General features: G+C 45.8%; 3 protein-coding genes across 13 annotated transcripts in view; 1 reads left to right on the top strand and 2 right to left on the bottom strand.

Moving 5' to 3' along the window:
• The window catches only part of LOC144986863 (uncharacterized), a 307,472-nt gene that overhangs the window by 224,807 nt on the left and 60,565 nt on the right, over positions 1–22,100 (bottom strand). The window lies entirely within an intron of this gene.
• Positions 1–22,100, top strand: part of LOC144981344 (uncharacterized) — a 259,542-nt gene that overhangs the window by 83,552 nt on the left and 153,890 nt on the right. The gene's annotated exons all lie outside the window — the stretch shown is intronic.
• Positions 1–22,100, bottom strand: part of LOC144986364 (NACHT, LRR and PYD domains-containing protein 12-like) — an 87,113-nt gene that overhangs the window by 50,478 nt on the left and 14,535 nt on the right. For 8 of the 11 annotated variants that reach the window (XM_078933952.1, XM_078933947.1, XM_078933951.1 and 5 more), the window contains 6 exons: positions 20,410–20,514; positions 20,233–20,337; positions 10,227–10,305; positions 9,867–10,065; positions 7,930–9,727; positions 7,660–7,833 (listed from right to left, as the gene is read on the bottom strand). In XM_078933952.1, coding sequence (XP_078790078.1) covers positions 7,660–7,833; positions 7,930–9,727; positions 9,867–10,065; positions 10,227–10,305; positions 20,233–20,337; positions 20,410–20,514 — 2,460 coding nt within the window. The remainder of the gene's footprint in view (positions 1–7,659; positions 7,834–7,929; positions 9,728–9,866; positions 10,066–10,226; positions 10,306–20,232; positions 20,338–20,409; positions 20,515–22,100) is intronic. The other 3 variants (XM_078933948.1, XM_078933956.1, XM_078933957.1) reach the window with 2 other exon arrangements.

Below are 22,100 nucleotides of genomic sequence, written 5' to 3' on the forward strand. Positions count from 1 at the left end.
TAAACTGACAAAAAGTCCAAATTTGCAGCTAATCCATCTCAAAACTCTTCACAGAATTTACTACACTGGACAGAAGATGTTCAAGATGGGTCTCTATAATTCAGACATTTGCGAGCACTGTGACAGTAATCTACCCGACAGCTACATGCACGCACTGTGGTTCTGCACACCTGTCCAGGCTCTTTGGCAGCAGGTATGTGCCGATTTATCAGTCTGGCTTAAGGTTTCAATCACAGCCTCACCGTCACTTTGTGTGCTTGGTGACATGAGTGCCATCGATATAGAAGAAGGATTAGCATCTATCATTTTCATAAGTCTTTGTATTGCTAAAAAAACTATTTTAATAAATTGGAAAAACAAGAATAATATAAACATAAGTCAACACAGAAATCTGCTGTTTGATCATATCAGCTTGGAAAAAATGTCAGCCCAAAGTTCAAGTAACTTTGAAAGAATTCGGTCTCTCTGGTCTCCCGTGGCTGACTCCATGACTTAGGGGGTGGGGGGCCTGGTCGTCGCTGCTCCTTGCCCTTCTGCCGTGGTTTGGGGTGGGGGTCGGGGCCTCCGGTGCCTGGCGGGGGCGGTGGGGGCTCCGTTGGTCGGGGGGTCGGGTCCGGTGCCTGGGTGGGGCGGGCTGGGGCGCGGTGTGGTCCTCTGGGCTTGGGTGTGGGGGGACGTGGGGGTTGGTGGTGGTTGCCAGGCTTGGCCTGGCGGGGTGGTCCCTTTGCCTGTGCTGGGGGGGGGGTGGCGGGGGGCCCTGCTCGGGGGGGGGGGCAGCGGCGCTGGGTGGGCTGCCCATCTACACCTGGGGCTGGGGTCGGCCCTTCCGTGGCTCTGGGACGGGACAGGACAACCCTCTTGGGGCCCCCGGTCGCTCTAGGGGTCTTCCGCCTCGGCTGCGGGGTCTGGGGTGGGGTGGGGTGGGGGCTTGTCGGCCCTGTCCTGTGGGGGGGCGTTCTGGGGGGGGAGGAGGGGCCCACTATTGGTACGGGACCTTGGGGGGTTGACGGGTCGGGGTCTCTGCTGAGGCAATCGGCGGTTGCCCCGGCCGGTTGGCGGCCTCGGTCCCGTCAGGGCCTGACCAGAGCTCTTCTAGGGCCGGCGCTTGGGGGTGGTGGCCTGGGCTTGCTCCGGGGGGGGCGCCGCTTTCTGGCTCCTCTCTCTCTCTGTGTGCTGGGCCTGGGGTGTCGGCGCCTCGGGGGATGGGGTCCCTGGGCTGGGGCGGCCTGGCCCCTATGCTGGGGGGGGGCTGGGGGACGGCTGTTTGACCACCGGGGGGACAGTCTACCAGCTGTCCCCAACCTACCCCCTTCCTCATATAACCTCATATTAGGGTGAAGGGGTGGGGGGTTTAGCCTGCGATGCGCCTTGGGGGGGAGCTACTTGGAAGTGGTACCCCTCCCATGGTTGCCGTATGGAGTGGGCCCCCCCTCTTTCGGTTTTATTTGCACCTTAGACATGTAGGGTCCTTGGTGGGGGGGGGGGGGTGCTTGGACGTCACTGCCAGCAAGCAGCGGATGCCCTCCTAGCACCCTACCTGCCAATTTTAACCGCACCTTAGACATTTAGGGCCCCTTGGTGGGGAGGGTGAGGGGACATCACTGTGAGTAATCAGGAGATGTCCCCTCGGTGCCCTACCCGCCAAATTTAACTGCACCCCTCTTTGTACACACACCCCTTCCCCCCTCAAAATATACACTCCAACATAAAACACATACACATGCACGCACACACCCTCACAAACACACATACACGCACACACATTTTGCAAGGAAGGTGGGACCTAGGACCATCTGTCCCCTACCCCTTCCCTGGTGGGGGGTACGGGTCCCTTGGCAACGGCTGCCGTGTCCCCTGGGTGCCGGTCTCCTGGGCCCGGCGGTGCTCTCGCCGCTCGGGGGGGGGGTTCACATTACACCTGAGCCGGGGGATGTCCGTGTCCCTGGGGGTGGGTTCTGGTCCTTGCCCCTGGGCGCTGGGCCCCGCCAAACTTCCAACAGTGGCTGAGCCTGGTTGGGCCATGTTTACAACACCCCTTGTGGGCCCCCCTTTTTCCCCAGGGTGCTCCCCTCCGGGGTGGGGCTGGCTGGCCCCTGCCTTGCTCCTCCTTGGACCAACCGTGGATCGGGTGGGTGGCTGCCTGGAGTGCGGAGTGGGTCTGCCCTGGGGGGTCCTGGCTCGTACCTGGGGTTGGGGCGGGGGGATGCCCGGAACTCCTGGGTGGTGATGGGGTGCTCGCCTGGGGCTGTGGGTGCCCTTCTCGGGTGGGGCCCTGCGTTGGGCTCTTCCGGCGTTGCGGGGGGGGCTGCTCTCCTGGTTGGGCTGGGGCGGCGCTCTCTTTCCCTCCGTGCTTCCCTGCTCTCTGGCTCTGGGGGCCTCGCGGCGGTCCTGCTGGTCCTGGCCTGGGTGTCGGATTTGGTCGCCCGAGGGGCGGTTGTCCCGTGCCTGCTGCCGTGTGGCACTTTTCATATAAAAGAATAACACAAAGGGCCTAAATACTCTGAGATCAGCGCCCATAGCATAATTCCTGGTATAAATGTCCAGTTTGTTAATGATGCCTTACAAGCCCTAAGGAGTACACTCAATGTTGTTGCCCCCCTGCAACCTAAGCTTTTTAGACAAAACCGAGTAGCGCCGTGGTTTAATGCTGAAACACATTCTGTTAAACAAGTAACTCATAAATTGGAAAGACAATGGCACTGCTTCGGTTCAGAGCAGGCCTTGAATACCTGGAAACATAGCCTCTTAAATTATAGAAAGGCTCTGCGTAGAGCTAGAAGCCAGTACTATTCAACCTTAATATCGGAGAATGGGAATAATCCAAGATTTATTTTTAGTACAACTGCTAGTTTAACTCGCTGTTAGAGCTCAGTAGAACCACATATTCCAGTTTCTCTCAGCTCTGAAGATTTTCTTACATTTTTCGATAATAAAATCCCAAATATTAGACATACGTTGAATCAAGTTATTCCTACTATCAGCCCAGATTAAGCTGAAGTGGTAGAAGTGGAGGCCTCCATAGAAACCTCTGTAACATTAGACTGATTCACTGCTGTGGATCAAGCAGAAATAACATCATGTCATGGTACCTCCGGGAGTCCCCCTCCCCCCCTTCTCTGATTCCTTCCAGATCCCAGGTGTGCATTCATCTCATCACCTGCACCTGTCTTTAAGTTGGCTCCAGACCAGCATTCATCGCCAGTTCGTTGCCTTCTATGGTGCATACGTGGTCTTACCTAAAATCTTGCCTAGTGAATTTATGCTCTTGTGTAATCCAAGCTCTCGTTTAATCCAAGCTCTCGATCTGCCTAAAGAATTCACTCATCCATTCGTGCCAACCTGGATCCAGTCACAAGATCTTCATCCTCAAGCTCACCTCAAAGCTCCATGTTACTACCACGCTCTGACTTCATCTTACCATCAAGCCCATTCCTCCTTCCCCAAGTTCTGCTCACTTTCATCTCTTCAGTCTACAAAGAAATTTACCTCCATCTCGACGCCTCACAATCCATTCTCCGGTGAAGTCTCCGCTACCAGCCTTCCAATTGCCAGATACTTTGAAATAAATCCTTTAACTACATTCCAGTGTTTGTCCTTCTGGGTTTCAGCACTTGGGTCTGTTCTCGTCCTAGCCGAGCATGACAGAATGAACTGGCCAAACTCCTGACCCAGCTGATCCGGAAGGACCACACTTCACCGTTTCACAGCAAGGGATTCTATTGGGTCACCAGGCTGACACTCTTTCCCAAATGGCCTCAGCACAGGAAGATTTGTTCCGCCGAATGGACTATATTTCCCAGGCTTTACTGGACCAAACAAGTCACTTGACAGCTGCTCCCGTGAGTAACCCACCTTTTCCGCGTCCAGGTAATATGACGGTTGCCGCATCCACCTCATCATCAGAAAACTTCAACTTACAACCGGAACCATTTCACTGAGAAGTGGAGAACTGTGGAGGATTTTTGTTACAATGACAACTCATTTTTCAACAAGGACCCAAATATTATCAGTCTGATCAAAGCAAGATAACTCTCATAGTTAATTCTCTACGTAACAAAGCTCTGCAATGGGCTCAGGCCTACTTAACATCCAATCCCATTTCCCACCAACCATTTAACAAATTCTTTGATGAATTTAGACTGGTTTTCGATCACCCACGCCGTGAGGATGAAGCCACACGTAAATTACTAACCCTAAAACAATACAACCGCTCAGTAAGTGACCATTCCTTCGACTTCCACATCCTGGCTGTTGAAATAGAATGGCTGGATAAAGCGTTAAAAGGAATCTTCTATAAATCATTAAACAAAGCCATCAAGGATCATCTCTGCTCTCAACCCGAAGCTCAGACCTTCGAGGAACTAGTGGCTGCAGCTCTTCAATCGGATACTAGCTTAAAGGAACGACAATCTAAAAAAACGTTTACATCACGTAAGCCACCACACAGCAGTGAAGTTTATTGCCTTGCCTAATATTCTTCCCTCCACGTCAGTAAAGGACACCTCCCGAAAAGTTCCTGAGGAACCCATGCAGATCGGTCACTCCTACATAATAACATACATACATAATCGTGATAAAACACAAAAAGCTAAATTAATTAAATATTATTTTCCAATGATCTTTGGTAAATATACATTTTCAGTCAACTCAACATGTTTTCCACAGTTTCAGAGGTTAAAATTGCCGAAGTTGAGTGTTGCGTAATCACAAAGGGATCGGAAAATCCGGGTGAGGCTCTGAAGCGCTGTGCCTCATGTCTGACGGCAGGACTCAATGTTAACAGAGACGTGTGGTAGAAGCCCTGCTGTAGACCCGTAGAGGCATGCCTCACCAGCAGGGGGCAGGCGTGAGCTGACAGCTGCTTTGTAGCAACAGTACAGGAGACGTCTCCATTGAGAGGGAGAAACTCATTTAAACTAAAGGAAAAAGAAGGAAGACTTTTTTAACAAATCATAGAGATTTTTGTGGAGAAGGATCGACAAATGGACTCAAAAAGTAAGGCCAAACATGTTTTTTACTGTTTGCTTTTAAAAAATAACATGGGAGTAAGTTGAAAAAAAAGTAAGTAAAATCATTAATTTTATTTTTATGATCATTTTCATGGACAACATTTGATAACACTGAGCTATTGGATACCCCTGTTAAAGCTTCTGGACTGGATGGTCAACTCCAGTAACCTCCATGAACATTTACAATTATTTGTCACCAATACTCCTCAAACTCCCATCATTTTAGGTCTTCCCTGTCTTAACTTACATAATCAGCAATTAGATTGGACTCAATGCCACATTGATAAATTGAGTTTTTTTTTGCATGGCTAATTGTCTCCAGTCTGCGGTTCCCTCCATTGCATCCTCTCCCCACCACCAGGAAGAGGTAGACTTGTCTAAGGTTCCCACCTGCTATCTTGATCTCCAAGCCGTATTCAGTAAAGCTAAAGCCAACCCATTGCCCTATGACTGTTCCATCGACCTTCTTGCTGGGACGAGCTTACCTAAAGGCAGACTATTTAACTTGTCTGTACCCGAAAAGGAGGCGATCGAAAAGTATATTCAGGAAGCTCTTGCCAACAGTCACATCCATCCTTCTTCCTCTCCTGTCGGGGCAGGATTCTTCTTTGTTGAGAAAAAGGACAAAACACTGCGTCCTTATGTGGACTATCGAGAACTCAATCAAATCACTATAAAAGATAAATATTCTTTGCCACTACTGAATTCTGTTTTTGATTCACTCCAAGGGGCTTGTGTCTTTTCCAAACTCGACCTTCGTAATGCTTACCACTACATTCATATCAAGGAAGGAGACTGATGGAAAACCGCATTTAACTACCCCCTAGGACACTTTGAATACCTCGTCATGCCCTTTGGTCTAACCAACGCCCCGGCTGTTTTACAACGGTTAGTCAATGATGTCCTTCAGGACTTTCTAAATCGCTTTGTCTTTGTGTATCTGGACGACATACTCATTTACTCCCCTGGTCTAGATCAACATAAGATCCATGTCTGTCGTGTTTTGGAACGCCCTTTGGAAAATAAACTTTATGTCAAAGCCGAGAAGTGTGAATTCCATGTTTCTACTTTTCCCTTTCTTAGCTACATTCTAGAGGCCTGTAAAATTTGTCCTGATCCTACTAAAGTCAAAGCGGTCATCAACTGGGAAGCACCCACCAACAGACAGAAACTTCAACAGTTTTTGGGGTTTGCCAATTTCTATTGCCGCTTTATCCATAATTACAGTCAAAGCGCTTCTCCTCTCACTAAACTCACTTCTCCCTTAAAACCCTTCTGTTGGGATGCCACTTCTCAGAAAGCTTTTGACAATCTCAAGGGTCTATTCGTTTCAGCCCCCATACTTATTCAACCTGATCCCTCCCGTCAGTTTGTTGTCGAGGTTGATGCTTCCGATTCCGATGTTGGAGATGTTCTCTCGCAGAAAGAGGAAGGGTCGGGCAAACTTAAACCATGCCCCTTCTTTTCTAAGAAGCTTTCCCCTGCTGAACAACATTACGATATAGTTAATCATGAATTATTAGCAATCAAATGAGGATTGGAGGAATGGGGCCATTGGCTTGAGGGTTCTACTCACACCTTTATTATTTGGACTGATCATAAAAGACTGACCATTTGGCTTACTTACGATCCGCCAAACAACTAAACTCTTGTCAGGCCCACTGGTGTCTATTTTAGATTGGTTTTATATCACAATCACTAATAGACCTGGCAGCTGTTATGTCCTACCCAACGCCCTGTCTTGCAAATACTGCACAAATGGAAATAACACTGACGGCCCTATTATCCCCACTACCTGCATTGTAGGGTCCCTCACCTGGGTGATCGAGAACCGTGTTTTACAAGCCGAAGGTGAGGAACCTAATCATTTGCCATGTCCTCCTGGACTACTCTGTATGTTCCAACGTCCCTTAGATCAGTTGTCATCACTTGGGGGCACATGTCCCGGGTCTCCTGTCACGCTGGTGTCCACTGAACCTTAGCTCTTATTAGTCGTCGTTTTTTTTTTTTTTTTTGGCCCACTGTGAAAAAAGATGTCTGTAAACATATCGGTGCCTGCTCCACCTGCGCTAGATCCAAATCATCTACCTCGTCTCCCTCCGGTCTCCTCCATCCTCTGTCCAAATAGGCCTTGGTTTCATATCGCCCTGGATTTCGTAACCGGTATTCTTCCATCTAACGACAACACAGTTATCTTCACTGTGGTAGATCAGTTCTCCAAATCTGTTCACTTCATTCCCCTGCCTTAACTCCCCACTGCCTTGGAAACTGCCAACATCCTCGTCGATTGTGTCTTCAAGTACCATGGAATTCCTACGAACATTTTAACAGATTAAGGACCACAATTCATTTCTCAAGTGCGGAAGGCAATCTGTTCGGAGCTACAGTTAGCCTTTCATCAGGCTACCACCCACAGTCCAACGGGCAAGCAGAATAGGCTAACCAAAAATTGAAAGCTGCCCTCCATTGTGTGGCTGCCCAGAATGCTTCCGATTGGTGTTCTCATCTGGTCTGGATTGAATATGCACATAACTCTCTTCCCTCTTCCGCCACATGAATTTCTCCATTTGAATCCTGCCTCAGGTAGACGTATATCTGCAAAAAATAACCAGACTTGTTGTAAAGAATCAATATTACAATGAGACCTGACCTGAGAGTCTCCAGTTTACAGTCTGGACTCTCCAGTCCAGCAGACAGCAGCTTCACTCCTGAATCCTGCAGGTTGTTGTTACTCAGATCCAGATATTTGAGTCTGGAGGACTGAGAGCTGAGAACTGAGGACAGAGCTGCACAGCTTCTCTCTGACAGCTTACAGTCTCTCAGTCTGATGAAAACAAAGACAAACGGCAGTTATTAAAACTTTTGTTTTCCCACTCAGATTCATTTGTTCACTGAAAGTGATTTTCCTGAGAGTTCTTACAGAGCTTTGTCGGAGGCTTTGATCGCTGGCAGCAGCCTCAGAAGAGCCTCCTCTGAAGCAGAGTATTTCTTCAGGTCAAACTCTTCCAGATCTTCTGATGACAATAAGATGAAGACCAGAGCAGACCACTGAGCAGGAGACAGTTTATCTCTGGAGAGACGTCCTGACCTAAGAAATTGTTGGATCTCCTCCACTAGAGAACCATCATTCAGTTCATTCAGACAGTAGAACAGGTTGATGCTTTTCTCTGCAGATGGATCCTCACTGATCTTCTCCTTGACAAACTGGACAGTTTCCTGATTGGTCTTTGAGCTACTTCCTGTCTGAGTCAGCAGACCTCGTAGGAGACTCCGATTGGTCTGCAGTGAAAGACCCAGGAGGAAGCGGAGGAACAAGTCCAGGTGTCCATTTGGACTCTGTAAAGCCCTCTCCACAGCACTCTGGTAGAACTGCACTGGGGTGCTTTGTTTCAGTTTGAGAATCTTTAAGGAGTTTTTCTTCTTTTCCTCCATGAGGTTGACTCCAGATGTGATGAAGATCCGGTGGACATGAAGAGCAGCTAGAAACTCCTGAACACTCAGATGGATGAAGCAGAAGACCTTGTCCCGGTACAGACCTCTCTCCTCTCTAAAGACCTGTGTGAACACTCCTGAGTGCACTGAAGCTGCTCTGATATCGATGCCACACTCTGTCAGGTCGGATTCATAGAAGATCAGGTTTCCTTTCTGCAGCTGCTCAAAAGCCAGTTTTCCCAGAGACTTCATCATCTTCCTGCTCTCTGGACTCCAGTGAGGATCTGTCTCAGCTCCTCCATCATACTTGACCTTCTTGACTTTGGCCTGAACCACCAGGAAGTGGATGTACATCTCAGTCAGGCTCTTGGGCAGCTCTCCTCCCTCTCTGCTCTTCATCAGATCCTCCAGAACTGTAGCAGTGATCCAGCAGAAGACTGGGATGTGGCACATGATGTGGAGGCTTCTGGATCTCTGGATGTGGGAGATGATCCTGCTGGCCTGATCTCCATCTCTGAACCTCTTCCTGAAGTACTCCTCCTTCTGTGGATCATTGAACCCTCTGACCTCTGTCACCATGTCAACACACTCAGCAGGGATCTGATTGGCTGCTGCAGGTCGTGTGGTTATCCAGAGGCGAGCAGAGGGAAGCAGGTTCCCCCTGATGAGGTTTGTCAGCAGATCAGCCACTGAGGTGGACTTTCTAGGGTCCTTTAGGATCCGAGTCTTGTGGAAGTCCAGAGGAAGTCGACACTCATCCAGACCATCAAAGATGAAGAGGACCTGGAAGTCTTCAAAGCTGCAGATTCCTGCTTGTTTGGTTTCAGGGAAGAAGTGATGAACAAGTTTCACCAAGCTGAACTTCTCCTCTTTCAGCACATTCAGCTCTCTGAAAGTGAATGGAAATGTGAAGTGGAGGTTCTGGTGGGCTTTGCCTTCAGCCCAGTCCAGAGTGAACTTCTGTGTTAAGACTGTTTTCCCGATGCCAGCCACTCCCTTAGTCATCACGGTTCTGAGTGGTTCTGGTCTTCCAGCTGGGAGTTGGAAGAGCTCTTCTTGTCTGATGCTTGTTTCTGCTCTGTCTGCTTTCCTGGATGCTGCTTCAATCTGTCTGACCTCATGTTCTTCATTCAGCTCTCCTCTTCCTCCCTCTGTGATGAAGAGCTCTGTGTAGATCTCATTTAGAAGGGTTGGGTTCCCTGCTTTAGCCATCCCCTCAAACACACACTGGAACTTCTTCTTCAGACCAGATTGGACTTTATGTCGACAAACTCCAGCAGTAGATCCTGAAAGAAGACAACAAACAGTAAATCAACTCTATGCAGCCCTGAATGATGAGGGTTTGAATCCCTGTGGTTCCATGTGTTCAGACATCAGTAAATCTTCATTTATCAGCAGCTGAAAGCTTCAGAGAAATCCTCTTACTGATCTGCAGTCCATCAGCCAGCTCCTCCTGCTTCATTCTCCTCAGGAAGTTCACTGTGATCTTCATCAGTGACTCTAGGCTGCTCCTCTGCTCTTCATCTTCAGCCTCCAGCTCATCCTCATTCTCCCTGTGACTCAGAAGCTTCTTCATCTTCTTCAGCTGCTTCTTGACAAAAGTAACAATGTTGTCCTCCAGCAGCTGCAACAGAATTCCAGATGAATGAGCCAATCAGAGTGAAGTCATGGAGCCAAACATCAGCTCCATGTTGGACACACTGACAGTCCACTGGTGTCCAAAGTGCAGCTTGGAGACGACTGTGGACAGAATGATGGGAAAGTAGTTGTTGTTCATGTACAGACCAGAAAGATGGAGTCCAGCTGTGTTTGATGCTGCTGGACAGACGGACCACTGGGAGTCTCTGAGCTCTGCTGGTCCAGTCTGTGGACAATCAGCAACAATCAGATCCATTCTGTCTTTGCACAGAGACTAACACAAAGTGAAGGTTGATAAGGTCAGATGTGGATGTGAACTTGAAGCAGATGATCCTAAAAGGATCTGACTGCAGACATCCTTGGCCAGAAGTGGAAGTCACTCCATGTCGCTTGGAAATAATTTCCCCAAACATGGAAATAAAATAATTAATGTAGCTCCTGCAGGATCAACGGGAGAAAATTAACAAGCTTTCTGAAACCATCGCTCAGTTTCATAAAAAAAAAAAAACACAGGCTAAGAGAGGTGCTCCCTAGATTTTGATGTCAGATGCTGCCAGCAATCTGAGCATTATGCTTGTGAGTGTGATAGGGCTAGTGCACCCCTACCCCGTACAGTGTCAGTCTAAAAAGGTGAAAGTATGCCATGTCAGGAAACTAGCACCCACGGAACTCCTGAGCCATAGATCAGTTGGGGCGGGTCTGGGCCCAAATTCCACCTCTGGTGGAGAAGGTGATCCATCTAGCCTACTTGCTGTTTGTCCTGGTATTAATGTTGATATGAGTGGAGTCAATGTTCTGTGTTTACTGGAAACAGGGTCAATGGTGTCAATGTGGACACAAAAGTTCTTTTGTAAGCACTTTGAGCTGTGGGTCTATAAACTCCTTCGAATGTGCCATTGGTTACAGCTTAAAGCTGCTAATGGTTTAGCCATCCAATGTGGTGGTTATCGGGAGTTGAGCTCTGAGCTCTATGGGGAGGTGATGCCTGGTTGTGGGGTACTTGTCATTAAAGACTCCACTAGTGATACCCCGTTGGGATCCGGAATCTTGGGGATGAACTTTCTCTGCAGGTGCCACAAGGAGTTGTTTGGGGATCCCCAGCCCTGTGCAAAATTACTTAAACAGCCAACTACTTGCGTCCCTGGTGAGTCGCGAGACCAGCAGCCCTCATGGTTCACCTATTGTTCTGGGCTGCAAGAAGGATGGCAGCTAGAGTATGTGTGCCGACGACTGCCAACTAAACAGTAAGCCCAAAAGGATTTGTTTCCCTTCCCTCACATTCATGAACCACTAGATATGTTATCTAAGGCTCAGTAGTTTACCACGTTACATCTAGTCAGTATGTACAATCAGGTTCAGTTAAAAAGAAGGTGACCGAGCCAAGACGGCCTTCTGTACGCCATTCTGGTTGTTTGAGTGGAACTGAATGCTATTTGGTGTTTGTAATGCCCCAGGCACCTTCCAACAATTGATGCAGGTGATTTTTGGAAACCAGTCTGTTTTATTGTATGTAGACAATATTGTGGTGGTCTCATCAAACATAGATCAACATCTGGAACAGATGGAGTTAGTGTTGGGCCAGTTGCAGGAGGAAAAGCTACGGGTGAAGCTTTCAAAGTGCTCATTTTCTCCAGCAGGTAGTTCAGTGTTTGGGCCACGTAATTTCTGATCAGGAAAAGTCACCAACCTCCAACTACAATCGCAGAGCTAAGAAAATAAGTTTTGCCAGCTACTACCACACTAGCTGCATTTTTTGACTCAAAACTAAAATGAAAAAGGTAATCTTTCAAAATGTTTTTTTCATTTTAGTCTTCAAAACCGCTTATTCTGTCACTTAATTAAAATGATAAAGAAAATGGTATTTGACATTTCATTTTCAAAAAATTGTCTGGTAAATATGTACCAAATTTATTTAGAAATGTCTAATTTGACAATTAAAATGGATTAACAGAAATGCTTTTTTATTTTCAAAATGTAACTGCATCAAATGACTTAATCTAGCCACAGGGGTTGCAACCCAGTTACTTCTGTGCCGGTCCAAAGCCCGGATAAATAGAGAGGGTTGCATCAGGAAGGGAATCCAGCGTAAAAATTGCCAAAATAACCATGCGAATCATCCACAACACTTTAATACAGGATCGGTCGAGGCCCGGTTTAACAACGACCGCCACCGATGCTGTTAACCTACAGGGTGTCGGTGGAAATTTGACTACTGTTGGTCGAAGAAAGAAGGGAGGCAGAAGGGTCCGTGGCCAGAGAGAGAAGGGAAAAGGCAGGAACATAGGTTTGAGAATAGGGACTCTTAACGTTGGCACAATGACAGGGAAAGGCAGAGAGCTGGCAGACATGATGGAGAGAAGGAAGGTAGATGTACTGTGTGTGCAGGAGACAAGGTGGAAGGGCAGCAAGGCACGTAGTATTGGAGGAGGATACAAACTGTTCTATCATGGTGTTGATAGGAAGAGAAACGGGGTAGGAGTGATTCTGAAGGGGGAGTTTGTAAACAGTGTTCTAGAGGTGAAAAGAGTCTCAGACAGGATGATGAGCCTAAAGTTAGAAATTGAAGGGGTGATGGTGAATGTAGTCAGTGGGTATGCGCCACAGGTTGGCTGTGAGTTAGAAGTGAAGGAGAGATTCTGGAGTGAGTTGGATGAGGTCATAGAGAGTATCCCCAGAGGAGAGAGAGTTGTTATTGGAGCAGACTTTAATGGGCATGTTGGTGAGGGCAACAGAGGTGATGAGGAGGTGATGGGCAGGTTTGGTGTGAAGGAAAGGAATCTGGAGGGACAGATGGTGGTGGACTTTGCGAAGAGGATGGAAATGGCTGTAGTCAACACTTACTTCCAGAAGAGAGAGGAACATAGAGTGACATACAGAAGTGGAGGTAGGAGTACTCAGGTGGACTACATCCTATGTAGACAAGGTCATTTGAGAGAGGTTAATGACTGAAAAGTGGTGGTAGGAGAGAGTGTAGCCAGACAGCACCGCATGGTGGTGTGTAAGATGACTCTGGAGGTCAGGAAGAAGAAGAGAGGGAAAACAGAAAAGAAGACCAAGTGGTGGAAGCTACAGAATGAAGAAACTTGTGAGGAATTTAGGCAGAAGTTGAGACAGGTCCTGGGTGGTCAGGATGAGCTTCCAGAGGACTGGGAAACTACAGCAGAGATTATCAGGGAAACAGGTAGGAAGGTGCTAGGTGTGTCATCTGGAAAGAGGAAAGACGGTAAAGACATTTGGTGGTGGAATGAGGAAGTGCAGGAATGCGTCCACAGGAAGAGGTTGGCTTAAAGGAAGTGGGATGTAGAAAGGACTGAGGAAGGTAGACAGGAGTACAAGGAAGCGCAGCGTAGAGTGAAGAGAGAGGTGGCAAAGGCCAAACAGAAAGCTTACGCTGAGCTATATGACAGGTTAGACACAAAGGAAGGAGAGAAGGACTTGTACAGGCTAGCCAGACAGAGAGACAGAGATGGGAAGGACGTGCAACAGATAAGGGTGATTAAGGACAGAGATGGAAAGGTGCTAACAACCCAGGAGAGTGTACAGAAAAGATGGAAGGAGTATTTTGAGGAACTGATGTACGTGGAAAATGACAGGGAAAGAAGGGAGGAAGATGTGGTTGTTGTGGAGCAGGAAGTAGCAGAGATTGGAAAAGATGAGGTTAGGAAGGCTCTGAAAAGGATGAAGAGCGGAAAGGCCGTTGGTCCTGATGACGTACCTGTGGAGGTATGGAAGTGCTTAGGAGAGACAGCAGTGGAATTTCTAACGAGGTTGTTCAATAGGATTCTAGAGAGTGAGAAGATGCCTTAGGAATGGAGGAGAAGCGTTCTGGTCCCGATCTTTAAGAACAAGGGTGACACGGAGAACTGCAGCATCTATAGAGGAATAAAGTTGATGAGCCACACAATGAAGCTGTGGGAAAGAGTAGTGGAAGCCAGGCTTAGGAAGAAGGTGGAGATTTGTGAGCAGCAGTATGGTTTCATGCCCTGTAACAGCACCACTGATGCCATTTTTGCTTTGAGAATGTTGATGGAAAAGTACAGAGATGGTCAGAAGGAGCTGCATTGTGTGTTCGTAGATATAGAGAAGGCGTATGACAGGGTGCCGAAAGAGGAGCTGTGGTACTGTATGAAGTCATCTGGAGTGGCAGAGAAGTATGTCAGAGTAGTTCAGGACATGTATGAGAGAAGTATGACGGTGTTGAGATGTGCTGTAGGTCAGACAGAGGAGTTCAAGGTGGAGGTGAGACTACACCAAGGATCAGCTTTAAGTCCCTTTTTGTTTGCTATGCTGATGGACAGGCTGACAGATGAGGTAAGACAGGAATCTCCCTGGACAATGATGTTTGCGGATGACATTGTAATTTGCAGTGAGAGTAGAGAGCAGGTGGAGGAAAAGCTAGAGAGGTGGAGGTTTGCTCTGGAAAGAAGAGGCATGAAGGTCAGTCGTAGTAAGACAGAATACATGTGTCTGAACGAGAGGGATCAAGGTAGAAGCGTTAGGTTACAGGGGGCTGAGGTGAAGAAAGTGCAGGAGTTTACGTACTTGGGATCAACAGTCCAGTGTGATGGGGAGTGTGGAAAAGAGGTGAAGAGGCGAGTGCAGGCAGGTTGGAGCGGGTGGAGGAAAGTGTCAGGAGTGTTGTGTGACAGAAGAGTGTCAGCAAGACTCAAAGGAAAGGTGTACAAGACAGTGGTGAGACCAGCTCTGATCTATGGGTTAGAGACGGTAGCAGTGAGACAGAGACAAGAGGCTGAGATGGAGGTAGCGGAGATGAAGATGTTGAGGTTCTCCTTAGGAGTGACCAGGTTAGACAGGATAAGGAACGAGTACATCAGAGGGACGGCTCATGTTGCCTGTGTTAGCGACAAAGTCAGAGAAGCCAGACTGAGATGGTTTGGACATGTTCAGAGGAGGGATAGTGGATATATTAGTAGAAGGATGTCGGAGATGGAGCTGCCTGGCAGGAGGGCAAGAGGACGGCCAAAGAGGAGATATATGGATGTCTTAACAGAGGACATGAAGTTGGCTAATGTTAGGGTAGAAGATGTTCATGATAGAGTGAGGTGGAAAACGATGATTTGCTGTGGCGACCCCTGATGGGAAAAGCCGAAAGAGAAAGAAGAACTGCATCAAATGACTTAAAATGGAAAATCAATCCTTCAAAATTATTTTTTATTTTCTACTTAAAAAACACTTATTTTGTGTCACGACTAAAATGAAAACGCAAAGAGGGGATTACATTTTCATTATCACATCCACCCTGCAAATAGTGTCGTATATATCAATTTGATTTAGCATTTCCAGAGGGGAGGCGGGGCGATGACGTCAGTGTGTCCGTGTATTTGATTGCTAAGAGGCACAAACAGAGCAGGAGCAGTGTAGCCACACTTGTAGCCTTGTATTAGCAGCAGAGGAGAGGGTGTTGTGATGGTTGTGCTCTCCTGATGATTGTACACAGCTTCTCAGGACTACGTAGCAGCATTTCCGCCTTCTGCGGTCCATAGTTTGGGACCACAGCGTCCTTTGGAAGCCCGGCGGTCCGGAGGCGGATGCACCAGCTTGGCCTCGTTTGGAGCCTTGGCCCATGGTTTGAAGCTTCTCCCTCGGACTAGCTTTGTTTTCGGACAGAGCTAATGGAGCTACACCCGGCTCGCTAGCTTGAAGACAAAGCTGGTCCAGCGAAGCTTTGAAATTCAGGAGGAAGTGTTCTACACAGACCTGAGAAACTCTAAACCAGTGTTTTTCAACCAGTGTGCCGCGGCACACTAGTGTGCCGCGGCACACTAGTGTGCCGTGGGAGGTGGTCAAGTGTGCCGTGGGAAATTGCCCTCATTAGCTGATTTAACAATATTTTCCATCTCCAGGATTTCAGCTCTTTGTTCATCCAAACAGGCCCTGATAAAACACTAAGAAATTAGCTATATGAAAGATCATAAAATATTTTTTTCTTTGTGTTTATTTGATTCTTTTTAAATACATTTTGATAAGAATGACTGGTACCGCGATTTGGCTGCAGCTAAAGCCGTTTGCGGCAAAGTCCCGCCCCTTTAACTGTCTCCGCCAATCATTCTTGGATTCTTAATCACATGTCATCAGTCTGACCAATCAGAAGTGGTTAACGTCTTCACTTCCTTGCTCTGAATTCTGCTGATAAAGTCGCTCAGTTCTAATAAAAATACCAGCTAAAGCTCGTCTTTAGCTGGTATTGTATGTAGCTTGTATGTAGCTGGTATGTAGCTTTCCACAGAATCCGGTGTCAGACCGTGTAACAAGTGAACAAAACCATGAAGCTCAGAGACGCTGGCCTTTCTGCGTTCGGCAGATTATTAACTACATCTCCCATGATGCATTGGGTTAAAAAACTTAGCTTTTATTACATTTATTAGAAAAAAACAGCTGCAACTTCCAGCTTTTACTGCCACAATTATCACAAAAATACATGTGAGATCATGGAGGGACTGTACATCAATACAGACTGTTTTTATCCTTTTTTTTTTTAATACTGGTGTGCCGCGGGATTTTTGTCAAGGTTAAAGTGTGCCGTAGCTCAAAAAAGGTTGAAAAACACTGCTCTAAACCATCATATGAATTTGTGTTTCCAGTGGTGTCCAGACAAAATAAAGGCTGATGTAATTCCAACATATTTACATTCAAGTTTCGCATTGCTAGATTGACCACCTGAAGTTCTGTTCCTCCATGGCTAATGTCTTTATCTTATTAGCCTAATGCTATCCCTTTTTCTGGGCCCTTGCAGCCAAGTAAAAAAGCACTGACCGCACAGATTAAAAAAATTATGAGCGAGCAGGCCCTTAATAATATTCATAACTGTAATAAAAACACATTTAGAAGATCGTCTCCTGCAGCTTGGTGCTGATTTTGCTGTTCGAGCACAGCTGGAGCCCCATCAAAAGCTGTAGCAGATTTCGCCATGCTAAACGTTTGCTGGTTGCACCAACAGGTATCGTCTAAATGTCCGTTTATTACTGTTTTACTACCATGGAAGTTAATATGTGGGAATTACGTTAGTCTTTAGTTTGTCTGGACACCACTGGAAACACAAATTCATATTATGATTTAGAGTCTCTCAGATCTGCGTAGCAGCAATTCCGCCTTCAGCGATCCAGCTGCCAGTCCGAAGACAAAGCTAGTCCAGGGGAAAGTTTCGACGAAGATCGACTAGATCGATAAAGGAATGTGGGCGTGGTAAGCCAAAAACTGTGCTAACTCAGCAAAAACAAAAAAATATTCTGTTTTTTTTTTTTTTTTTGAGAATTGTCTAACAGAACCAATATATCCTTGTCTATGATAATCAGAGGAAGTTTTGAAATGGCGACACGACCTACAGTTTGGCTGCCAGTTTGTGGCAAAATCAGCAATTTCCCGATTTTTGCGTTTTTACACAATATAGAAATATGAACTTTTTTCTAGCGATATACACGAAATTTAACGCACATGTTGCTAGCATACGTCTACAACTATCTCTAGAGTTTTGTTGACCTTTTACGGCGGGAAAAGGCCACCGACATGATTTTTTTTTTAAAAAAAAGCACCTTTACTACCAAATACAAACATAAACTTGTCGTTGGGATTTTTAAAGATTGTCTCGTAACATTTCAGTCACTGGCAAGCTGCTGTGGAAAACAATGTTGCAATTAGAAATTCTAGATTTCCAAGACGTGCGCGTGGCCAGCTAGCAAAAGTGGTGTACTGTCATAACTCCCATGTCTTTTAATGGAATACTGTGAAAACTGAATGCATGGATCCATGGCTGGAACTGGACAAATTGAAAAACCTGGATACAGACATAAGGAATTTGTGCGTGCTTAGCAATAAACCTCTGTTGCTATAGTCATTCAAAAGTTTAATTTTTCCGATTCATATGAAACTGACGTTGATCTGTACGTCATCCTAAGGCTACCAAAAGATAAAATGGTTGCAATGGAGATCAAATCAACGGAAAAGCTGCCATTTTGAAAAATGTATATTTTCTATCAACTTAACTCACTTTGAGTGAGTTGATGATGCTGATCCCAATGCTAGCACTTTTAGTCACATTAGCATAACTAGCATCATTAGCATATAAAGCTTTGACTAGCCTTGATCAAAGATGGGTGGTGAATTTGTTAGATCTCTTAGACGTCTTGCATTTAAAGAAAGTAAAGAAATATCCATTTTAAGATGCAACATGTAACAAAAAGGCAAACTTAACAGACCTAAATGAGGCTGAAAGTATTACTGAACAAAAACTTTAAAGCAACAAAACCTTGAATTTACAATAACCATCTTAACTAAATAAATTGCAAGACTAACTAAAGTCATGGTGTGACTCTGACCATTAATGAAAGCATAAGGACCACGAAACATTGTCTTACAACCATTCTTCCTCGCCTATTCAACTTTAGGCCACACCGCTTTCCTTGCATCTCTGTCTTCTTTGATGAGGTCTTCTGCAAACCAAATGTTGAGGTCTCGACAGACAGGATGGTGTTCAGTCATTCTCCACAGCTCATCTCTGTATCTCCTTCCTGTGAACTGAATGATGATTTGACGGGGGCGGTAGACATCGGTTGGGCCCAGCTGGGGTACCTTGTCGAGAATGTGGTCCACTTTCTCGGTACAGGATGGTGCGATCTTTGTGATGATATCTGCCACAATTCCTCGAGTGTCTTCCCCTTTTTCTTCTTCAACACCATTTAGCCTCAAGTTCCATCTCCTTTTGTATCTTTCCAATTCCAACGTTTTCTTTTCCATCTCTGATGCTCTCTGCTCTAACTCCACATTTTTCTCTTTCAGACGTTTCACTTCTTCCAACTTTTTTATTTCTGTCTTTACATTCTTTGATTTCAGTAGAGTTAAACGCCATGGCTTTGGCGATGGTGGATGTAGTCAGTGTTTTGCTGCCGCTCCCACTTAAAGTCCGTCATCATGCCTTTGAGGCTTTCAATTGCAGCCAAGATTGCGGCGTTGGAGTCTCCTCCTGCTCTGAGAAAGCAGGTTTCATCTGGTCTTGGTTTTTTCTGTGTCGCTGCTGATTTCAAAGGTGATGCCACGCTGTTTTTTGTCCCCTTCAAATTTGTTTCCATGTCCTCAGGCGTGCAGTAGTCATGTGGAAACAGCATTTTAGCTCTAGCATTAGCTGTAGCTTTAGCACTGAATTTACCCATGCTCGCATAGTTATTGGGCGTGTTAGGCAATCTTCAGCTGGCTCACAAGCTTTCTTTCTTTTATCTTGATATCCAGTGGAGAGTCGGTCTTGTAACTATTACGTCTTACAGTAATATTTTCAAGGTTATGTTGCGCAGGACGCTTACCGGACGTTTGCTTCCATCGCCATCTTGCCGGGACTCCCAAGTTTTCATTTGTACTGGTTCTAAAGGTGCAAGATGGCGGCCTTCTCCCGAGGTCAAAGGTTGACGAAACTCCAGAGGTACTTGTAGACTTGGGCTTGCAGCACGTTTATCAAATTTCATGAAAATTGAATTAAAAAAAAAATAATTTTCATATGTTGTAGAGAAACGCGAAAATTGTAAAATCTTATAAAAACAACTTAAGACTTTACAAAAAAGCAGAACGAATGCATGTGTGAATTTTAAAAATAGTGTTGAGTATGCAGGAGTTAGGATTGCAGAAAGTTTAAAGTTGCAGAAGATCCTACTCCATGTATTTCTGTGAATTTATAACTTTGTTGAATTACAGAAAAAGCAGAAGTATGCAGATTTGCGTGATTAAAAAGCATATGGAAGAAAACAGAAGAACAATAGTTTGATTGCATTACACAATACATTACAAACTTATTAAAATATCAAATAAATTCCAAAGTGTGGACTAAAAGCCATAATAGGTGGGTCTTCATTCTTAAACATTTTAACCCATAACCCCTTTTCTGCGACCCTGAGGTATTCTTGGAGGCTGTTCCACAGGAGAGGTCAAAAACTGAATGAAGCCTCGCTGTCTGTTTTAGTTCTAACTTGTGAAATAACCAAAAGGTCTATACCAGGGGACCTAAGGGTTCAAAAAGGCTCACACTGTAAAATTGTATTATATTAGATAAATATGATGGCCCAAGACCATAAAAACATTTATAAGTCAATGAAAGCACTTTGTAATCAATTCTGAAAAGATCCAGCCTCCTTTAACTCTGACACACACTCACTGTTTCACTCCTGAACTGATGTTTTTGAAGGTAGGATTAACATCCCTTGATCTGTCACTCCTGAAAGACCCACAGCTGTATTCAGATCCAGGTTCAGGTTGGTTCCTGTGAAGAATGAAGGTTGCTGGTGTGACTGTTGCACTCTGATATGCTCCTTTAACTCTGACACACACTTACTGTTTCACTCCTGAACTGATGTTTTTGAAGGTAGGATTTACATCCTTTGATCTGTCACTCCTGAAAGACCCAAAGCTGTATTCAGATCCAGTTCTCTGTTGAATCCTGATTGAAAAACATTTGATCTATCAAAAACTGTTTTCTTTAGTTATTGCGAATCATCAGATTGTTTTTCATGTTGAACTATTGAACTCAGATCATGAACAGACTGATATATAGTGAGACAGTCTGATAAAACGCCCCCTTCTGACAACCGTGTGACACTGCATACAGAAATTTTAACTGTAGGAAAAAACCTCCAATCGATCACTTATTGTCCATCCATAACATCAGGGGTCTCAAACTCGCGGCCCGCGGGCTATTTGCGGCCCCCAAGATGATATTTTGCGGCCCCCGCTGTAATATGTATGTTTAATGTTAATGCGGCCCGCCAGTCTGTATAAAGGATACCTTTTTACTGTCGTGCACGGAGCTGACGAACCAACCAATCACAGTGGGGTAAATGACTCTTGGGGGCGTGGCATTGACTGGGCTTGAAAGCAGGAGAACATTTAAGACAGGACACCTGACAGTCCCCTCCCCGGACCACATTAAGGAGTTCCTTACTTTCCTTCTTAGAGCGTATTTATTCACTCGTAATTTTCTAAATACATGCAGTCCGTGATGAACTTCTCTCTGGGCCGCACGGAGCCGGAGGAGGTTTAAGGTTATGGTTACGGTCAGTCGCGGCGGGTATCACCCCCCCCACCATGCACGGCTGTCACGGCAGCACACCGCTCCCGCGGGAGATGGGCCGGCCGAGGAGAATATATGTCCCAAACCTACATGCTTGACAGCTAACAGGGCTTTAAGATTAAACACGTGCGAGCAAAAACAAGATTTAGGAAAGGCAAGACAAGTTTATTTGTATAGCACAATTCGTGCACAAAGTAATTCAAGGTGCTTCACAAAACAGGATTTAGTCTTAGACACACTGAAAATACGTGAGGAAAATGCATCGATAGACGTATTTGAGGTGAACCAGCGCCTGGATCGTTAGCGAGACCATGCCGGGGGGGGGGACGACGACAAAGCTGCAGCGAGACTGAAGGAGAACAGGAAGTTGGAGTTGTCCTTAACATTCAATTTAGTTTTAATATGCCTCTCCCCCTCAGCACGATCTGTTATTATATCTTTCCTATTGATTTTAGTGTTTTGTAATGTATGTAGCCTTTTTTTAATCAATTGGTATTTTAAATTATTTTAATTGATCACTTAACTACACAAACCATCAGGACACATGTCCCACAATGCATTGTTTTGTAAGCATCAGGGCAGCTTTCAGTCAGTGCAGTACTAAATTTCCAGCTGAGTTCGCTCAGGTTTGCCCCTTGCTCCGCCCCTTTCCTCGTGATATTTTTGTAATGATTGACAGGTGATGTTTGTGCAAAAACAAAAACATACGTCACACACTAGGTGATCTGCGCAGCGTTTTGTCCACCTGGTTGATCTCAAACACGCTTATTGTGCATCTTGGCTGCACATATTTGGTGTCACCAACATACATTTCCATCCTTTTTTTTTTTAGCTTTTCTCTGATCTCAGGTATCATTAACAATTGTTCTGATCTCCAGTGAACAGCGCCCCTTTTTTTTAATGAACCACTTTGAATTCAGTATAAAAACATAGGAGTGGCTGATAGGCTGCTCTAC

This window comes from Oryzias latipes, chromosome 2 (assembly GCF_053564925.1).
Source record: "Oryzias latipes strain Hd-rR chromosome 2, Olatipes_Hd-rR_3.1".
Taxonomy (NCBI): Eukaryota; Metazoa; Chordata; class Actinopteri; order Beloniformes; family Adrianichthyidae; genus Oryzias; species Oryzias latipes.